The 21,451-nt window shown below is 37.3% G+C and overlaps 1 protein-coding gene across 1 annotated transcript in view; it reads right to left on the reverse strand.

The window, feature by feature from the left end:
- Malt1 (MALT1 paracaspase) overlaps positions 1-21,451 on the reverse strand; it is a 70,541-nt gene that overhangs the window by 16,916 nt on the left and 32,174 nt on the right. The window contains exons 8-11 of the mRNA XM_008855361.3: positions 18,967-18,993; positions 16,079-16,111; positions 10,843-11,046; positions 790-967 (exon numbers count right to left, since the gene is read on the reverse strand). Of these exons, the coding sequence (XP_008853583.1) occupies positions 790-967; positions 10,843-11,046; positions 16,079-16,111; positions 18,967-18,993 (442 nt within the window). The remainder of the gene's footprint in view (positions 1-789; positions 968-10,842; positions 11,047-16,078; positions 16,112-18,966; positions 18,994-21,451) is intronic.

Below are 21,451 nucleotides of genomic sequence, written 5' to 3' on the forward strand. Positions count from 1 at the left end.
CCACCACGCCAGGCTTCTTTTGTTAGTTTTAAAACTGAAGTATCATCTGAACTCTTGTGCTGATTTTGACTAGTAAACGCCAAGCACGCAAAAAACAGTAGCCTGGGAGGACTAATCATTGGTTCTGTTCTTCAGGAATACAAGGGCAGACAATGGATCCAGGTCTTCCAAGAGCTGCTTCAGTCATACTTTCTACATTTGGAAGACCAAGAAGGACTAGTAATCACATGCTCTAGCTCTATGGGTGTGCTTTTGCTAATTCCTAAAGGAATAACTGAGGTGACTATTAGAGGTATGCATATGCTTTCTGGAGAGCTCACTTGTTGTGGTACAAGTAGATAGTTGTTCCCCTTTTCTATAGCAAATAAGAAAAGTTTAAAGAATTATATATCCACACTGAAAATATATCTTCTTCTTGTCTATTTTCAGAAATACACAATTCCTAATGGTCCTTAGCATCTTATAGGATTGCCTTAAGATTTTTTTCTTTAAATTTTATTTATTTTTATTTTATGTGTATGCATGTATTGCTGCATGTAGGTAAGTGCACCCATGTTGTGCAATGCCCGCAGAGGTCAGAAGAGGCTGTCGGATCCGCTGGGACTGGAGTTACGGACAGTTGTTAGCTGCCATGTGGGTGCTGGGATTCGAACCTGGGTCTTCTGCAAGAACAACCAGTGTTCTTAATTGCTGAGCCATCTCTCCAGCCCTAGGATTGCCTTAGGTCAAGGTCCATTGATATTTAACTTCAAACACTGCTTAATACTTAAAAGAGATTAGAAATTTTACCTTTTCCGACACATATCCAATAAGAACACATTGAGTCCAGTTTCCTTTTCTTGCATTAATTTCAGTATATTTTGTACACACAGACAATTTTCAGACCTATATGGATTTGGAGCATCAACAGGGACCATAAAGCTGTTCCCAAAATTTTCATAACCATGTCCTGCATAATATAATAATCCTGGAGGGAGAGAGGGAAGGAGAGAGATAAAATGCCAACTTTAAATGTACTTTGAACATATATAGATACAAACTTTAAAAAGCAGTTTCTTCAGGTTGACGGAAGCATATTTAAACACAATTACAGACACAGTCAATGTTGATCTGAATTTTGAATTATTTTGGCAACAAGTCTTCACTGTTACATAAATTATTTTAAGAAAGCACCAAAACACCATCTGAAATGTATTCTAACTCATAAAAGACACTGCAGTTAACAGTACAGTATGGAATACAACTTTATCATATAATATGTAGAAAAGGTGGCTAGGACTTCTTTCCTGACTAATTTTTCTCTTCTGAGATTGGGAGCTCCTTCCTGGCAGAAGTAGTCTTTACATTTATTCATGTATTCTCAGCACAGGACCCTTAGTAAATATTTAATAGATTAACAAGCAAGCACAATCAAGATGGTCAACTTCATTTACCACTAGCAAATCAAAACTTTGGTAAGATATCATTTCACACTTACTAGGATAGCTAAAATAAGACAGTAACAAGTGCTAGTAGAGATGAAGAGAAACTGGGCTGCCCATACCCTTGTGGAGGTAGAATATACTGTAAGGACTTAGGAAAGAGTCTAGCAGTTCCTGAAAAAAGATTAAACACAGACCTACCAGCAGTTCCACAGCTTGGTACATACACAAAGAGAACTGAAAACTTATGCCCACACAAAAATGTGTTCACGAATATTTATGCATTACTCATATTACCTTCTAAGTGCAAAAAACCCAAATACCTACCTGATGAGATAAGTAAAATGTGGTATGATTCATAATAGAAAATCCTAAAATAAAAAGTTCTGATACATGTGGGCCAGGCATGGTGGCCTTTAATTCCAGCATTCAGGAGCAGAGATAGGCATATCTCTGTGAGTTCAAGGCCAGCCTGGTCTACATAGTGACTTCTAGGCCAGCCTGGGATACAGAGCAAGACTGTCTTTTTTTTAAAAAGTTCTGATATATGCTATAACTTGGATGCACTTGAAAACATATTCAGTGAAAGAAGCCAGATATAAAAGGCTACATGCAGCCAGGTGTGGTGGTATAAGCTTTTAGTCCCAGCACTTGGGAGGCAGAGGCAGGCTGATCTTTGAATTAGAGGCTAGCCAGGTCTACAAAGCAAGTTTCAGGTCAGTCAGGGCTATATAGTGAGACACTATCTCAAATTCCTAAGATAAAATGTATAGTTGTGATGGCCAGAGGTGAAAGAAGCATGTAAGTGGATATGGTCTTCCTTTTCCTTTACAGGGTAATGGAAATGAGGATATAGGTAACTAGGACCTATGTACAACGTTGCAAATATCCTAATCCATTGAATTGTAAACTTTAAATGAGTACAAATTATATTCTTAGCAAGTGTTCAAAATATGACTGTTTCCCAACAGTCTCTTTACTAATTCTGGAGCAAGACAAACTTATTGTTAAGCCCCATAATTTCACTGAAGTTATTCTTCTATCTTTTCCAATTTTAACCCATGTCAAGGGGAATCTTGAATTCAGACTCCTGGGCAAGTTTTATCAACTGGTGTATAGGTTCCTAACACTGTAATATTTCCTTGCCTTGGAATGCTGTAGCACTAAAAAAAAGAAAAAAGGATTATATCTCAAATTTTTAAGATTTATTCTTAGTTTTGTGTATGTATTTGTATGTCACATGGTGCAGGTACCCATAGAGGCCAGAAGAGAACATTGTATCTCCTGAATCTGGAGTTATAGGCAGTTTTAAGCCTCCAACTTGGGTGATGGGAACTGAACTCAGGTCCTCTAGAAGAGCAGGAAGTACTCTTAACTCCTGAGCCATCTCTCTGGCCCTAGCAGCACTGTTTTTTTTTTTGTTTGTTTGTTTTGTTTTGTTTTCCACTATGTAGACTAGACCAGGATGGCCTAAAACTCGCCACATAGACCAGGAAGGTCTCAAACTCATAGAGATCTACCTGACTCTACCTCCCAAGTGCTGGAATTAAAGGCATGTGCCATCATGCCCAGCCCCGGTAGCACTTTTTGACATTTATCACATACTGGCTTTGACTGACAGTGTACAGTTCTAGGTATACTTAGGTTTTCTAATAAAAAAATGCTCATGTTAACACTGCTTTGCATTTGTATAACATCTGCATGGTTTTTCAATGTATATTCATACACACAATCTAATTTTAATCCATATAACAAAATTTATATCTACTTCTATTTTGTTTTTTAAAAAACTTTTGATTTATTTATTTTTGTTTTTTTTTTGTCTTTTTGAAACAGGGTTTCCCCGTAGTCCCAGCTGGCCTGGCACTCACTATGTAGACCAGGCTGGCCTCGAACTCACAGAGATCCACTTCCCTCTGCCTCCCAAGTGCTGGGACTACAGGCGTGCGCCACCACACCCAGCTGATTTATTTTTTTATTTTATGTGTATGAGTGTTTTGCCTGCATGTATGTAAGTGCACCATGTACATGCAATGCCTGCAGAGGCCAGAACTGGCATTGGAGTTATAGATGGTTATTAACTGCCAGTGTGGGTGTTGGGAACTAAACCTGGGTCCTCTGCAAGAGCAGCCAGTACTCGTAACTGATGAGCCATCTCTCCAGCCCTTATTTTGGGTTTTTGAGACAGGATCTCATTTTAGAGCCTTGGCTTCTCTGGAACTCATGTAGCCTAGGTTGGCCTAAAAAATTATGACAATCCTTCTGCTTCAGCCTCCCAAATTCTGGGATTACAAGTGTGAGTCATCATGCCTGGCTTCTACCTTCTATTTCATGGATGAGGAAATTAAATAGACTTGCTTAAAGTCACATAGCTGAGGTGTTTAAGACACCATAGGTGGCATTTTTTTCCCACTGTTAAGGACTTTTTTTTTTTTTTTAAATATTTATCTTATGTGTATGAGTGTTTTGCCTGCATGTACGTTAAGTGCACCAGTGTCATCCATGGAGGTCCAAAAAGGGAGCTGGATCCCCTGGAACTGGAGTTACAGACAGCTGTTAGCTGCCATGTGGGTGCTGGGAACTGAGCCCAGGTCCTCTACAAGAATGTCAGTGCTCTTAACCACTGAGCCATTCCTCCAGCCCTAGGACTGTAATTTTCTTAATAGATCATGCTCTTTACTCTGTTTATCTTCCCCAGAACATTAACATATTCCTTATCTGGACTACAGATTTAACAGGAACTCAGTAAACACTGAACATTAACAAAAGCATCAAGATGGAGTACAATCAGGAGCCCTTTGTAAAGGGTCTTTTAGAAGAAATGATGCCATTCTAACAACTGGTGTAACTTAGATAGCCAAATAGAAAGCCCGGGACCTGTTCCATCTACTTCTTATCAAGATTTGCCGACAGAGAAGCAGCAACTTTGAGGAAAGGCTTAGCTTCTGTTCACACAGATATAGGAGAAAAGTGGCTCCATTATATGGATGCCATATACTCAGCAACTGCTCAAACTAAAGACACTTACTATAAAATATGTTTTCTCTGCCCCAAAATGGCTTGTGCAAAGTATAAGCCTTTTGTACCAAAGTCTGCAACAAGATTATATCAAGGAGGATTATGTTTTATGTAAAATAAACTAATGAAAGTCGTATTTTAAAAATTCCATCTCCAGCACTGCTCATTCACTTAACAACCCAAGGAGAGGGAATAAGACCAGTTACTTGCAGAAATATCAAACAATTTAATGTAAATACAGTTCTGCAAATTGATCCTTAGGGAATTTTATTTCTTGACAACATGAATTTCAAGACTTTAGTCTGAGGCTGGTGAGAAGGCTCGGTAGGTAGGGGTGCCTGTCACCAAGACTGATGACCTGAGTTCGATCCCTGTGACCCACATGGTAGAAGGAAAAAAACAATACCTCCAAGTTGTACTATGATTTCTATAGGAACACACTTTGGCAAATGCATACCCACCCACACATACATACACATGCACATACACACTAAATAAATACATGTAATTAAAAAAAATTTTAAGACAGGGTCTTACTATATAGTCCTGTCTGGCCTGAAATCAGAGATCCTCCGACTTCTGCCCCAAGTGCTGGGATTAGAAGCATGAGCCACCATACCAAACTACAATTAAAAAAAGTTTGTGACAGCTATTTACTTTTGGTTAGAGAGAAAGTATTTAGATGGTACATACGCTTGTGATCTCAGCACTACAGAGGGTGAGACTTTGTCTGAAACGCAACAAAATAAAAGCAAAACAAAAAACCTCTCCTACTTCAGTGAACTTGCATTCTACTGTGTCCAGTGCTCTGATGAGAATGTCAATCACCAGCTACCGTAGACTCGCATAATCTTCATAACAAAGTAGGTAAGGACCATTCAGGCATGGAGTGCATGCCTTTAGTCCCAGCACTCCTGTAGTCCCAGCATTCCAGAGGCAGAGGCAAGTAGATCTCTGTGATATCAGGCCAGCCTGGTCTACATAGCAAGTTCTAAGTCAGCTGGGGCTACAGGGAGACCCTGTCTCAAAAACAAAATAAAACAACAACAAAAAACCCAAAGTAGGTAATGGTAAAACTCCCCTTTCCCATACACAAAAACTTGAGATACTGAGATGTTTAGAAGCTCACTCAAATTCAAAGGTCTAAAAAGTTAGAGAACTCAGCAGTTAGCACTGGCTGTTCTTGCAGAGGACCCAGGTTTGATTCTCAGCATCCACGTAATGGCTAACAACCATCTATAACTCTGGTTCCAGGGGATCTGATGCTCTTTTGGCCTCTGTGGGCATTGTATACATGGGTATACTTACATGCAAAAAACATACACATAAAAAACAAAAATAAATAAATCAAAAAAAGTTTTTTAAAAAGTGAGAGAACCATGAGGATGGAGAGATCGCTCAGTGGTTAAGAGTGCTGGTTGTTCTTGCAGAAGACCCAGATTCGAACCCAGCACCCACATGACAGCTAACAACTGTCCATAACTCCAGTTCCAGGGGATCTGATGGCCTCTTCTGTCCTCTGTGGGCACTGCATGACATGGGTGCACTTACCTACATGCAGGTAATACACTCATACACATAAAAATAATAAATATCAAAAAAAAAAGTGAGAGAACTAGACTTTGGATGCAGGCCAGCTTAATCATCACTGCCGGCTTATATGGTTAATGTCAGTGTACTCGAATTTCACTTTTTTTGTTATTGTTGTTTGTTTCTTGAGACACGGTCTCCCTGTAGCCCCGACTGGCCTGGAATTCACTATGTAGACCAGGATGGCCTCCAATTCATAGAGATCTACCTACCTCTGACTCCTCCTGAGTGCTGGGATTAAAGACATACACCATCATGGCTGGCTGAATTTCACTGTTTATAGACTATATTATAAAGAAACATTTTTAGGCAGACTCTTAATATGTAAACCTCATGAGAGTTGGGTTTCTCTAACCAAGTCAAATGAAATGCCACCTAGTCCAAATTTCTAATCTAAAGGTGTATGGTATGTGTATGTGTGTTCATATGCATGTGGGCACATGTGTACAGATGGGGTACGCATGCATATGGAGGCTAGAAGTTGATGCTGGGTATTTTCCTTGATCACTCTCCATCTTAAATATTGAGGCAGATTCTCTCACATGAACCCAGAGATCACCAATTTGGCCAACTTACTCTGGGGATTTCCTGCCTCTGACTCCCAAGTGTTTGGGATTATAGGCAGGCTTCCATGTATACCCATCATGTATGTGGGTGCTAAGGATGTGAACTCTAGTCCTCAAAGTTATACAGCAAGCACTTTATCCACTGAGCAACGTCCCCAGGCCCTTTAATAAATTTTCAAAAAACTACAATAATAATGGTAACAATGGCTCCAATAATTTAGGTACTTTGAGTATGGCAGGTATGAAGGAGTTATTAGCTTTTCATGTAACAATTTTGATAATTTAGTTCTAACTTCTAAAAAGTTTTATTTCTTATTTTTATTTTATGTGTATGAGTGTGTTGCTTGCATATACGTAAGTGCACCCATGTCATGTAATACTTGCGAAGGTCAAAAGAGGGTGTTGGATTCCCTGGAACAGGAGTTAGGGATGGATGTTAGCTGCCATGTGGGTGCTGTTCTCTGGGTCCTCTATAAGACCATTCTCTATAAGAGCATTCAGTGCTCTTAACCACTGAGCCATCTCTCCAGTCCCCAGTTCTAACTATTTTATAGATCACTTTCAGTCTGTAAAAGTTAAGCACAAAAGACAAAACTTTGGGCATGGGTGAATTTATTCTAAGGCCTAATGCCTAACCATTGAGTGACACTGAACTTAATAACTGAGGTTTGAAGGGTGAATGAGGTTTTTGCCACATTCTGACCATGTTCATTTAATATTCTCTTCCACAAAAGCACAGGTAAGCTGAAGAAGTGATGAACATGTAAAGATACTTGCTGGTAGACAGAAGGCCAATTGCTCTTTATCTTAGTTATCTATATAAGAGAACTGCAAATCCTTATCTTTATTTATTCTCAAGGACATTTAAACAAATTTTGGTTTTGGATCTTGTCTGTTTACATATTTTTCACATTGCATTACTCATTTTTTCTATTCTATGGTAATCTTTCTTTTACAAATGCTTGGGCATTAAGAGTATCAACCTAAGTCTATGCTTTTTCTTATATCTTTATACTTATATTTTTTTATTAATATCTACAGCTGTTCATGCTGAAATTGCCAGGACAGTCTATAACTTCTCCCTATCCCTAAAGTACCCTTTACCATATGGGAATATCAAGTAGAGGTAAGGGCACTGTCCAAAGGAGAAATGAAAGGCTTCTTTAGGACATGCTCTATAGTCTCAAACCTTTACCACACTTACATTTAATGTAGCTGTGTCTGATGTTTTGGATAGTCACAATACTTCAAATTACATTGCGGCCACCCTGTTAAGACATGAATCAGGATTTTAAACTTTTCTAGCTTTCTTCAGCTGCCACTTTTCTCTACTATTTATCACTCTTTATTCTCTACCCCAAACATGTTTTAACAGTGGAATAAAGTGTCAGGCAAAACTGAAAATTTGTCTCCTCAATCCCTATCTTTTATATTTCTGAGTCTTTGCTTAGTAACAGGGGTAATTAAAAAGGCTTAAAAGCCAAGATGACAACTGCAATTAAAAAATGAAAATAAGTATATAGCTATTTATATAATTCCATCATTCTTTAAAAATTATTTATTTTTATTTTATGTATTCTGAGTGTTTTGCCTGAATGTATGTTAAGTGCACTTTTGCATGCAATGCCCAGGGATGCCAGAAGAGAGCGTTGGATCCCTTGGAACTGGAGTTACTGACAGTTGTAAGCCATCATGTGGGTGCTAGGAACCAAACTCAGGTCTGCTACAAAAGCAGCCAGTGTGCTTAACCACTGAGCCATCTCTTCAGTCCCAATTCACTCATTCTTTACTTTATCAACCCAGAATCCTAAATGTGACCTAAATCAACACCTATCATTATTCTTTTCCTTACACTTTATTGTTTCTAGTGTGAGTTTAGAAATAGTTCCCTGTGTAAGTTACATATATACCTTAAAAATATAAATTATATAATATACTCAACTAATCCACTTGTTTCTAGAATTAATATATAAGCCAGCTGCCAAAAGGCAGTATTTTTTATGGCATATTCTTTCCTATCTTTTAAACATTTTTTATTTATTATTTTTATTTTATTTGTATGAGTGTATTGCCTGCATGTATGTAAGTGCACCTGTGACATGCAATGCCTGAGGCGGTCAGAAGGAGGAATCAGATTCCCTGGAACTGGAATTACAGACAGTTGTTAGCTGCCATGTAGGACTTGAACCTGGGTCCTCTGCAAGAGCAGCCAGTGCTCTTAACCACTAAGCTATCTCTCCAGCCCTTCTTTCTTATTTTTAAAACAGAGTTATTTTTATTATTTTTAATTATGTGTACGTGTGTATATCTATGTGCTGGTATGTACATGTGAGTGGTGGTGTCATCCCCCCCAGAGACCAGAGGCATCAGATCCCTCTGCAGCTGCAGTTACAGGCAGTTGTGTTGCACCTACTGGGGGGGTGGGGGCTGGACTTGGGTTCTCTAGAAGAGTAGTATGTGCTCTTAATGGCCAAGCCACTTGTCCAGTCCCTTCCTATTTTCTAAGAAAAATGAATGGATGCACCCTTTACTCATCATCATAATGTTTATAAGAAAAGGTTGATTTTAACATCAGCATCATGGTGGAAATGGTAAATGAGGTGGCTACGTTCCTGATTTATTTGTAAATTCATTTAAATTAAATGTTAAGTTCTCAGTATTTCTTAGACAATAGTGTATTAAATCTTGAAAAAGGAGCTTTTTGTTCCTTTAAAACTTCTCCTTTATGGGGCTGGAGAAACGGCTCAGTGGTTAAGGGGGTCAGCTCTTGCAGAGGAGCTGGGTTCCATTCCCTGCACCCACATGGTAGCTAATAACCATCCCTAACTCCAGTTCCAGGGGATCCAACACTTCTTCTGACCTCCGTGGGCACTGCATGACACGGGTGCACCTATCTACATGCAGGTAACACCTTTATACAAATAAAAAATAAGTAAAATCTTTTTAAAAATTCTACTTCAAGAACTATTAAAAATTCTATTAAGTTTAACTCATCATATCAATTTACCTGTAAACAAAAAAGTTAAATTCACAAGTTACTGAAGCAAAATAATTTGAAACATAATAAAAGTCAAATTGATACTTCTTGTTCATTATATGCAGGCCGAATGCCAGGACAGGAGATGCCACTTTCCTGGCATCCAAATATTAACAAAGTCATGGTAAACACATTCCCTGGAAAGACAGCTGAAATGAGTTCTACAGCTAGCCTTCCCAAACTTGAGGTTATACATATTATAAGAAATAAATACGGGCTGGAGAGATGGCTCAGCAGTGCCTGCTCTTGCAGAGGACCTGGGTTTAGTCCCTAGTACCCACAATGGCACACAACTGTCCCTAACTCCAGTTTCAGGGGATGTGACCCCTCTTCTGGTCTCTGTGGGCATTGCATGCACATGGTGCTACTTGCATACATGGAGGCAAAACATTTACACACATAAATCAATTTTAAAAAAGGAAAAAAAATTAGCAAGAAAGTTTCTTATCACCACAAGCATATTCTGGCTCATAAAATTCTTTATAAGATATACAGTATTCATAGTATGTTTAAGTCAAAGAATAGTGAAAACATTTAAAATTTATGGCTACATCTTGAATTGTATCTGCATAGAATTTTAATTTGTAGACTGATAAGGCAATGTGTGTAGCTCAGTGATGGAGTGCCTGCCTAGCATGTAAAAGGCTCTAAAGTCTCTGAGTTCAATAGTCAGAATAGGGCAGGGGGCTGGGGTGGCTGTGAGGAGACTACGATGCTTGTACATGACTCATTCACCCACATTTCCTTATTAAATTCTAGATCCTGCTAAACCACACAATAATTAGGAAAAATAAGCAAACACAATATACATTCTGCTAAAATCTTTTATATTTAAAAAAAATTCACAGAGTATTTGGCATATATGAATGCATATTTTACTACTGATCATCTATATAGCCAAATTACTAAATTTACCAAATGACTAAATACTGTATGGTATTTTATGTAGTTGATAAAAAGTAAAATCATAAAAGACAGATAAGAATTCTAATAAGAACAGTATCATTTTGACAAAACAAGTAAAATGAGAAACTCAAAAGTAAAGATATTAAGCTAAGTAGCCATTGACAAAGAATAAGGTAATTTTTTTTGTTTTTTAAATAAGAATAATAAAATATTTCAAGTCTATTTACATACCTTTATCTGATTCCTGACTCTTAACATGAATAAAAAGAATGACACATAATTATAAAAATCAGGAATATCTTACCATATACTCCTTTGTCTAAAAGTAGTAAAAACTCATCCACAGCATTACACATCTCATATTCAGTAAGATCCAACAATGAAACAACTTTGAAATCTAGCTGTCTTAGTAAGTTGGTCAGTTCATACACATCCACCAAAGGAGCTTTAAGCTTGGGATGCTCCCAGTAATTCATATTTCCTATCAAAAGAGCAACTTTGTCCTTTGCTGTAAGAAAAAGGGAGGTGGGAATTAAAAGAAGGTATAAAGATTGACACTATGGAAATGATATAATCAAAATGAAAAATTGTGCTTTAAGACCATAATATTTTATTTCAAGTAATATTTTAACACTATTAAACTTTACTTTAAAACTATTTTAAAACTATTACTTTATGTAGGAGATTAAGAACACAATAGGCTGAAACACCAGACAAAAAAAAACCCCCTAAACTTATGGATACTTTGAGAATCAGAAAAAGGATATTTATTAGTTATATATGAAGTATATATTAAAGAATGCCTTAATATATATAACCAAAGTAAAGAATTTAATATCCAACTAGTTTTTTAAAGAAAAAATTTAAATAAGGAATGTTTAGAATTGTGTTTCCATCATATTAGGTTCTGTTTTGCTAAGAATAGAGGAACTAAAATAAAAGAAAAACCTGAAGAGATAGAAAGACACCACAGGGCCAGTGTGGGAAAGACCAAAGAGAAAAGCAGGAACTCCACAAGGACTGTATTTGTTCATACAGCAGCCACGTGGAGGGACTGTCTCCTCCTAGCTTTCCATTAAGATTTTATATTTTATTTATTATTATTATTATTATTAGTGTGTGTTTCAGGAGTGGATTCTCCCTTTCCATTGTGGGTACCAGGGATTAAAGTCAAGTCTTCAGGCTTGTGCAACAAGTGCTTTTACTGGCTAAGCCATGTTGCCAGCCCTCTCCTAGCTTTTTAAAAACATGCTTCCTGTTTGCCTGAGATGAGGCTACTTGAGGGATTCTTCTGAACTTAAGTGTTCTGGCTTTGCTCAAAGATAGTGAGCTGTGACAGAAACAGGTGTGTGTGTGTGTGTGTGTGTGTGTGTGTGTGTGTAAGATCTGTACCTTTGCCTTGAAAAGTAAGCAGCTAACTTAATTATGGGTATGATGTGTTTTGAACAGTTACAATGGTTGGGCAAAGATTTCAACACTGTATCTTTCTTGATGGCCTAGGATGGGGTCAAATAGTTATATAACGAGACCTCTGAAATGCCAGTTGTATAAAATTACATAAAGCACACTATCTTGATAATGATGATAAAACTACTATGTTACTGACTTACATATTTACTATATATACTATATTTTTCATTGTTATTTTATTTTAAAAATCATAAGTTTCATCATTGCTGTAGAGTGCTGCTTAACAGTATGCGGTGGTATGCCAGCAGCAGCCTCATATATATTAGTTTTTAGTGAATTTCTCAAATGCACTGAGGCAATATTGAGAAACTGCCTGATATGGTCTAATAATGCACTTCTCAAGATATACTTCAGTGCTACTGAACTGCATTTGGGAAATAATGGTTTACAGAATACAAGAGTTCAAGAATAGGAGAACTGGGGCTAGAGAGATGGCTCAGCAGTTAAGAGCACTGACTGCTCTTGCAGAGGACATAGGTTCGATTCCCAGCACCTACATTGTGGCTAAGAACTGTCTTTAACTCCAGTTCCAGGGGAATCCAAAACTCTCTTCTGACCTCTGTGGCTTTGCATGACATGGGTGCACTCACATACATGCAGGCAATACACTCAAACACATAAAATAAAAGTAATATTTTTTAAAAAAGAATAGGAGAACTATTGGAAAATGTATGTATCAATAATTACCCAAAACTCTTGTAAAATTTTTCCCCAAAATAATTTTTAATAACTAGCTTAGAGCACTTTCTTGAATTTAATGGTAAGAAAAATGGTGAGGAGTTAAATCTTACCTCTACTCATCTACTTATGAAGCAGACCTGTGTGGCAGGACTGGAATGGATTTAGAATAGAGAAGCAGAGACTGGCTGGAATAAGATGACAACGACCTTTCTAGGAAACTGAATGTACTGAAGAGATGAGACAGAGAAGGAACAGTAAAATCTGAATTTGAGGAAAATTAGAGAAATAAAGAAAACCTCAGAATGGCAACTAAGTAAGCAAATCAAGATGGTTTTCAGAAGATAAATGCAAGAAACTCACTATAAAAACATTTACTGTAAGAGCCACCCACAAATTCTTGAACACACACCATCTACTAGAAAAAGGAAATGTGGCTAGGGTGTAGCTCAGTGGCAGAGTGTGTGCTTAGCAGGTGTTAAGGCTTTGGGTTCCATCCAGAGCACCAGGAAAAAGAAAACAAAGAAACAAAAAAGTGGATGGATTATGCAAAAGAACAAGGAAATCACTTCAGAAAGATATTTAACTAGAGGAGTATACAGGTCTTCAGAGCTTAATGTATATTCTTCAAAATCTGGTACAGTGCTATATCATTAATTCCATGTCTAATAATTCTATTATGTTACTTACCCAAAATGAGTTCATATTCCCAAATCCCAGAAAAGGCCTGGTACATTGTAAGTGCATTAGTATTTGCTAAGTCTTTGGATATTCATAAAAAACTGAGTATTAGGGGGCTGGAGAGATGGTTCTGTGTTTAAGAGCACAAACCACAGCACCCACATGGTGGCTCACAACCGTCTGTAACTCTAGTTCTAGGGGATCTGAATGCTGTCTTCTGTCCTCCAAGGGCGCCAGGTATGTACACACACACACACACACACACACACACACACACACACACAAAACAATCATACCCATTTAAAAAATCTGACCATTAACATCAAATCTGATTTAGTTGAATTGAATCTGACTCTGTTTTATTCTGATGCATTAAATCTTTTATTGACTCTCTATAGTGCCACAATCCCTCAGTTTGGCATACAAGGCTATTTACGTTCTTGTCTAGCAGCTGTAATAAGAGGGCCCATGAAGAATCATGGTATCTTTGCCCTTGTGTAGTGTAGTCAAGCTTCACCTCTGAATCTAGGTTACCCTGACTTTCTCTAAGCAACATAATATACTGTGACACTACCAGTTCTGGTTGAGTCTTAAGAAGTTCTGAGCTGCTCAGACAGGAAGAGAGGTGGGACAGAGGGGGGAGTTTCTCATCAGTCCTCACTGAAGTACCAGGTCAACAGTTTTCTGGAACCGTAACAATATCCTTGTCTTTATTTTGTTCCTACTGCAGTTTTTCCTTCAACTCAGTAATTTCAGTGTCCTGACTATTTCTTTTTCCCTGCTTATTAACTTTTTCAAGGTATTCTTTCCTTCCCTACGTGGTCTTTATCCCTTGGTTACTTCCTTCAAATCCCAACTTCTTGTTTCCTTTGGATGTTCTCTATAAAACTTGACTACTACAGTGCCTGGCACATAGAAAATGAACAGGTCAGTTTTTCAGCTTATCTTCATTTTAAAGCTGAATTCTGCTACAGAAAACCACATGACTTATCTGAACCATATATTCTTAATCTTTAAGTCTCAGTTTGACTCTTCCATTTCTAGGTGGCAGCTTTCATTTTTTAGTCACAGAATCTTGGTTTCTATTTAAGCTCTATGGTCAGTCCTATTCTTCCTCAATCCATTAAAGCAGAATTACCCAGAATAGGTAGTGATTAATTGAAACAAATAAACAACTTCCCGACAAATCTTTCTACATCTTCATTAATCTCCTCTTTCTTCTAATTTGAAAAATAAATAACTGAAAGAGGCTTTAGGTTGGGCACTGAAACTTTAATCCCAGCACTTGGGAATTAGATGCAGGAGGATCCAAGAATTCAGCCATCCTTTACTAAATAGTGAGTTCAGTGCCAGCCTGGGCTACATGAAACACTGTCTCAAAAAAAAAGGGGGGGGGGGCTGGAGAGATGGCTCAGGGGTTAAGAGCCAATTAGACATTACTACCTGACTTCTTCCAGAATTAAGATGTGGGTAATTTCTACCCTCTATAAAATGTTCGTCTGCTAAACTTTCATGTATGAATATCCTGGATCTTCTCTGATTTTCTTCTTTATATTTTCTTTTCCAAGGCATTCTTTAAATGCCACTATGCATTTATACCTTCTCTTACATCCTTCTCATCCCACTGCAGAAGATGGGAAAGCAAACTTCAAAGCTTACTGCAACCTATATAGTGCTTTCCTACTCTTTCCCCCACCAAAAGATAGTAATAATCACTTCTTCCTCTATATAACATGCATATTTCTTTTGGTTTACATGTTGCCAGAAACAGAAATCACTCCATAGATATTGACCTGAGGGATTAGAGAGAGATGGCTCAGCAGTTAAGAGCACTTGCTGCTCTTGTAGAACCTGGGTTCAGTTCTCCAGCATGCACATGGGGGCTCACAACTGTGTGCAACTGTAGTTCCAAAGATTCTGATGCCCTCTTGTGGTCTTCCTGGATACCAGGCACACAAGTGGTGCACATATATATATGCAGGTAAAACATTAATACACATAAAACAAAAATAATTAAACCTAAAAAAACTAAGTATATGAAAAAAGAAATTAGCTTGAAGCCAGAAACAAAATTTGTAATCTTTTTTAGGTCTTCTATAATTTCTTTTATAAATAACAAAAATAAAAATGTGGCCCTAAATTCTTTAAATGCTTATAAAAACAAGTTAAATATATATATTTAAAGATTTAAAAGTAAGTTTTATTTATGTGTATGTATTGAATCTGAGTGTGTATATGCCATGTGTACGTGTCCATGGAAAAGGGCACTGGATCCTGTGGAGCTGGAGGTGGTTGTGAAACTCCTGACATGGATGCTGGGAACTAAGCTTGGGTTCTCTGACAGAGCAGAAAGTGCTCTTAATCACTGAGTTACCTCTCTAGCTCCAATTTATTCTTGTAAAAAATTATTCATTTATTTATTTATTTTATTTTATGTGTATGAGTGTTTTGTCTGTATGTAGGTAAGTACAGTAGTGTTATATAATGCACGTAGAAGTCAGAAGAGGATGTTGGAGCTCCTAGAACTGGAGTTATAAATGGTTGTTAGCTGCCATATGAGTGTTGGGAATCAAACCTGGATCCTCTGTAACAGTGGTCAGTATTCCATCTTTCCAACCCCAAGTTACATATCTTAAATTCCTTCGAAGTCATCAAAAAGTGGAGTTAAACACTGTAATTACATATGATCACATACTTTAAACTCAACTTACCCAAAGGCTGGTCAGCTACTTGTTCTTTATTATCTGTATAAAGATAAAAGAGCAACACAGATGCTGTTATTCATGGCCTATTTTCTGAGCTAATGATATAAGCAATGAATGCAGACAGCAGCAGCACCACTGAAATACTATATATATAGAATAGAGGTCACTGGAGGTTGGAAGGGGGAGGGGAGACAGAGGGTGGACTATGGGCACCAAAACAGAAGCAGTTTTGATGTTATATAGTACAACAGAGCAACTCTATAACAATTATGCATTTCAAAATAATTACAGGGAAAGCCCTTGAAGATTCCTAACACAGACTGGTAGTATCTGAGAAGATAGAAATGCTAATTACCTGAACTTGATCATAGATCACAACACACTGTATACATGTATCAGGTCACAATACTGTACTTCACAAATAAATACAAATCATAATTTAAAAGGAAAAAATATAATTACTAATAGCTAACTTCCAATTTAAAGATTTCTGACAAAAACATATGGTTTCACTATTATCATACATAGAAGGAAAAACCACTCACTCTCAAGTACCACCAGGAAAGATGACGTTCAATCCACTGTGTGTCCAATACTGTATGTGTGCATGTGTGTGTGGGGGTAACTTGCTCACACACTTAGTAATCAAAGTACTGTGGGAGCTTCCCAACGCATTCTCTTTAAACACACACATCTGGCTTTCTTTGAATCTTGGAGAATAAGGAAAAGGAGGCTAGGGAAATGTTAAAAGCTTAATGGTGGGTATGTGGAAAAGTCTTTGTGAAATAATTTCACAATGTTGTTAAAGGGCAAGAAATAGACAAATTTAGAAAAAGGGAGTCATTAAAGTCAAGAGAAACAACTATTATGGTTCTCAATAGTATTTAGTTTGGGATATTTGAAGCAAGTCTTACTAAGTTTCACATGAATTTGAAGATACTACAGCAAAAAAGGATCCACTGTGGTGGTAGCTTTTTGCCATGCCTAATTTTCTTACATGCAACCAACAGAACCCAAGTAGAAATTATAGCACTAAATATTTATTAATGAAATACAAAACTTGACAAACTGAAGCTGGAGGAGCAGCTCAGTGGCAGAGTGCTTAGCATGTGCTAGGCCCTGAGCTCAATCCCCAGTACCATGAAACAACCCCCCCACCCCAAAAGAACCACAAAATATTAAGCAAATGAAGTATGGTGCTAAAATAATGAGAAATAGGCTTTCTACAAATATTTTAAAACCTTGTTCATTCTTAATGTACTCCTGTATGATTTGAATAACTCTATACATGGGGGGTTGGGGGACTGGAGTGATGGTTCAGCAGTCAAGAGAACTTTCTGCTCTTGCAGAGGAACACAAGTTTGGTTCTCAGCATCCACATGGCATCTCATAATTGTCTATAATCCTAGTTCCAGTGGATCTGATGCCCTTGGCACCAGGCATGCATGTACTGCATATACAAACATGTAAGCAAACATTCATACATGTAAAATAAAAATAAATAATCTTAAAAAAAATCTATTCACAAGTTCCATTAACTAACTTTCTTCAGAATGCCCATAATTTATACTGACATCCTGTCTTCACATGGTCCTCATTACTGAACTGATTTTGTCCCACGTGATAGGTTTCTCTTTAGCTTAGCTTCTTCAGAAATCTGTTCTGATCAAAACTGGCCTAGAGACTGCCATTGTTATGGCAGTCAATGGTCACTGACCAACTTATCTGTCTAGTGCCAACTTTCTCTACACACATGCCTTTCAGTTCAGGTGAAGGGACCTGGTTCTATATCTGACCAGTTTAGAAATGTGGTGTGCCACTCCTTCAAATACACATCTAGTCTTCCACATTAAAGAAAATGTACTTCTGGGGCTTGAGAGATGGCTAAGCAGTTAAGAGCACTGACTGCTCTTGCAGAGGACCTGGGTTCGATTCCCAGCACCCACATGGCGGCTACAAACTGTCCTTAACTCCAGTTCCAGGGGAAACTGAAGTCCTCTTCTGACCTCCGCGGCACTGCATGACACGGGTGCATTCACATACATGCAGGCAATACACTCATACACATATAATAAAAAATAAGAAATAAAATATTTTTTTAAAAAAGATAATGCACTTTTTCTATATGTCGCAGCATACAATGATTTTTTTTTCTTAAAAAAAAAATCAGTATTGCTGGGCGTGGTGGTGCACTCCTGTAGTCCCAGCACTTGGGAGGCAGAGGCAGGCGGATCTCTGTGAGTTCAAGGCCAGCTTGGTCTACAAAGTGAGTTCCAGGACAGCTGGGGCTACAGGGAGACCCTGTCTCAAAAAAACCAAAAAAAAAAAAAAAAAAATCAGTGTTGTATGGTGTAGCTCAGTAGCAGAGTAGTGCAAAGCATACTCGGCCCTGAGTTCAATCCTCAGTACTAAAAAAAAAACAATAACAACAAGCATTGATCTTTCTTTTTACATTTTTAAAAATTTTGTGTAGTGAGGGAGGGGAGGGTGTGCCATGGTTCACATGTGCAGGTCAGATGAAAACTTGTAGGAGTTTGTTTTCTCCTTCCAGTATGTGGTCTCTGAGGATCAAACAGATCATGAAGCTTGGTAGTAGGCACCTTTACTCACTGAGTCATTTTGCCAGCCCTAACATTGAAATTTTATTGTTACCTGAAACATTTGCATTTTCTAACCTTATGGTTTTATAATCAATAATATTTTAATGTTTTGCTTGTATGAAATTGAACTTTACATAAGCAGTAATTTCAACCCCAAATTTCAACAAAAATTTACTAAGATTACTACAGCAAGACTGAACCTTTACTATATCCAACTTAACTAAGCCCACAGAACCTTTACTATATCCAACTTAACAATATAAAACTAAAACCCTGTTTATAGATAATACTTACCAGGATGCCCAAAATTATTTAATTCGTCTAAAATAGAAAAAGGGAAAACAGATGAATTTAAAACAATTGAACTGTCAACTGAGTACAAATAGTATGACTAACAGAAGCAGGTTTTGAACTACTAAATCATGTTATACTGAACTTTCGAAGTTAAATGAAGAGCCCATGCAAATCCTGAAAAGGTAAGAATATTGTTGTGGACATCATTTTAGGACTTCTAAACTGCTGTTGCTTTCATTAAATTATAAAAAGCTAAATAAACTCATTCAAAATTTGTTCAAAGTTGTAGATATTCTGGCCAGTTATGGGACAAAAATAAGACAGGCCTATTTATGGCCTCAACTATAAACTTGAAACTAACACTCTCAAGTAATCTTTTTTTTTTTAAATTTTTTGGTCTTTTTGAGACAGGGTCTCTCTGTAGCCCCAGCTGTCCTGGAACTTACTATGTAGACCAGGCTGGCCTTGAACTCAGAGAGATCCACCTGCCTCTGCCTCCCAAGTGCTGGGATTAAAGGTGTGTGCCGCCATGCCCAGCTCAATCTTTTAAAAAACCAAAAAACCAAACCAAGCAAAAAAAATCCCAAACCATCTTAAAAAAACAAAAAACAAAAAACCCCCAAAACCCTTTACCTTTACTGCATCAGAAGGCTGACGACCTCTTGTGGGATACTGCAGAGGGTCCCTATATATGCCAAACCTAGTGTCCCTATTACTAACCTCTTATGTTAGTACATTTTATTTATCACAACTAATGAAGAATTCATGCTGTTTTTCTCCCCCTAAGATATTTAAGATCAGATCCCACAAGCATTTTCTGTGTCTCCTTAGATTCCTCTTCATTGTGATAGTTGCTCAGACATTCCTTGTTTTTAATGGCCTTGACAGTTTTAAGAAGTATCTGGCCAAGTATTTTGTAGAATGTCCCTCAACTGGGCTTTGTCTTATGCTTTTCTTATGGCAGACTAATAGAGTCTCAAGGTATGGTGTGCTTTGGGGGAGGTAGAACAGTTTCAGAATTAACTTGTATCCCCAAGGGTCACCTTTCATACCTAAAGGATAAATAACCCAAGTAAGTGCCCACGGCATAATAGCCATCATCAAGTTTTTTCTTTACAAATTTTATGAAGACAAAAATGAACATGAACAATAAATTCTAAGTGATAGAGTATTCATAAAGTATTATGATGGAAATATATTCTTTGGTTTGTGATAGGGTCTCAGTACGTGGTCCAGAGTAGCTTTAAACCTGCAGTCTTCTTGCCTTAGCTTCCCATATACTGGGATTACAGTCATATATCACCATGACTGGGTAGGAAATGTATTTATATTTACATAGGTAACACAAAATCAGTCTATGAAAGGTATCAACCAGTGCATGGAGTATGCACAGTTTTTGTTGCCTTTTGATTCATTTCTAGATAGGTAATCAAAACCTTAGTTCACATCTCTTCAGGAAGGACCTAACATTTTTAAGAGTTAGATGCCGTATCTACATTCCATTTTGGGTCCCCCTTCTTTTGGCATCCTAAATGTATGCAGGTATGTATTTACCACCAGGTATCACACACAATGCTTTCAGTGCCCTAAAATCCCCCTGAGCTTCACTCCTTCTCCTAAGACTCCAACAAAATACACAAAATGAAATATCACATCATTTTCTCTACGTTAAAATAAGATGTAACATAGGATACTGTTCACAGTATGTGTCAATCTACCAACTATGAAATATCTCAATTTTGTAGGCTTTGAGGGAAAAAAAAGTTGGGTCTGATTTATTCCATCTGAAGCTTCTGGAGCAACTTCATAGTGGCATTTTTGTCTCTGTGCTCTGAAGAGAATTATTGAAAATTATTGTTTAATAGTTCTTATCACTGAAAAACATTGTATAGTGAAATGTGCAAGTACAGAAACAGCAGGACAGGGTGATGATCACATGCATTGCCCTGAAGCCACAAAGCAGTGCTCATTTGTTTATTCTTAGAGGTCTTCAATGTTAGAAAGTTAAAAAAAAAATTCAATTAGGCAAAAAGGAGAAGAGATAAGAGGAGTTTGATCAGGATTTCTTTACATGGCTTCCCTCTTGGAAGATTAACAGACTGTGGAACTGGAATTTCCTCATGTGAGAAAATTCTTGCTCAAAACTATGTATTAGGATAAAAACTGATTATTAGTATTTTTACATGCTACCAGAGAGATAAGAATGACAGGAAATTAGGAAACATAATTTAACATTATTATCTTATTTTACCAAAGTAGAGTCTAAGGCTATATAATAGTTCAAGGAAGCAGTAATCGAAAAAATACTTTGCTATCTATAACCCTAATTTTGCAAATCAATGTGACAACACACTAGGGATCCAAGTTTTAACATTTACTTATCACAATTTAAATACAATGTTTTGGCTAATTAAAACAAGTTAGAAATTTATGCTCAATGGACTTTCAGTTCTCTTTCCATAGTGAAGATTAGTCTAAAACCTTG

The sequence above is a fragment of the Nannospalax galili genome, unplaced genomic scaffold (assembly GCF_000622305.1).
Source record: "Nannospalax galili isolate Female #2095 unplaced genomic scaffold, S.galili_v1.0 scaffold567, whole genome shotgun sequence".
Taxonomy (NCBI): Eukaryota; Metazoa; Chordata; class Mammalia; order Rodentia; family Spalacidae; genus Nannospalax; species Nannospalax galili.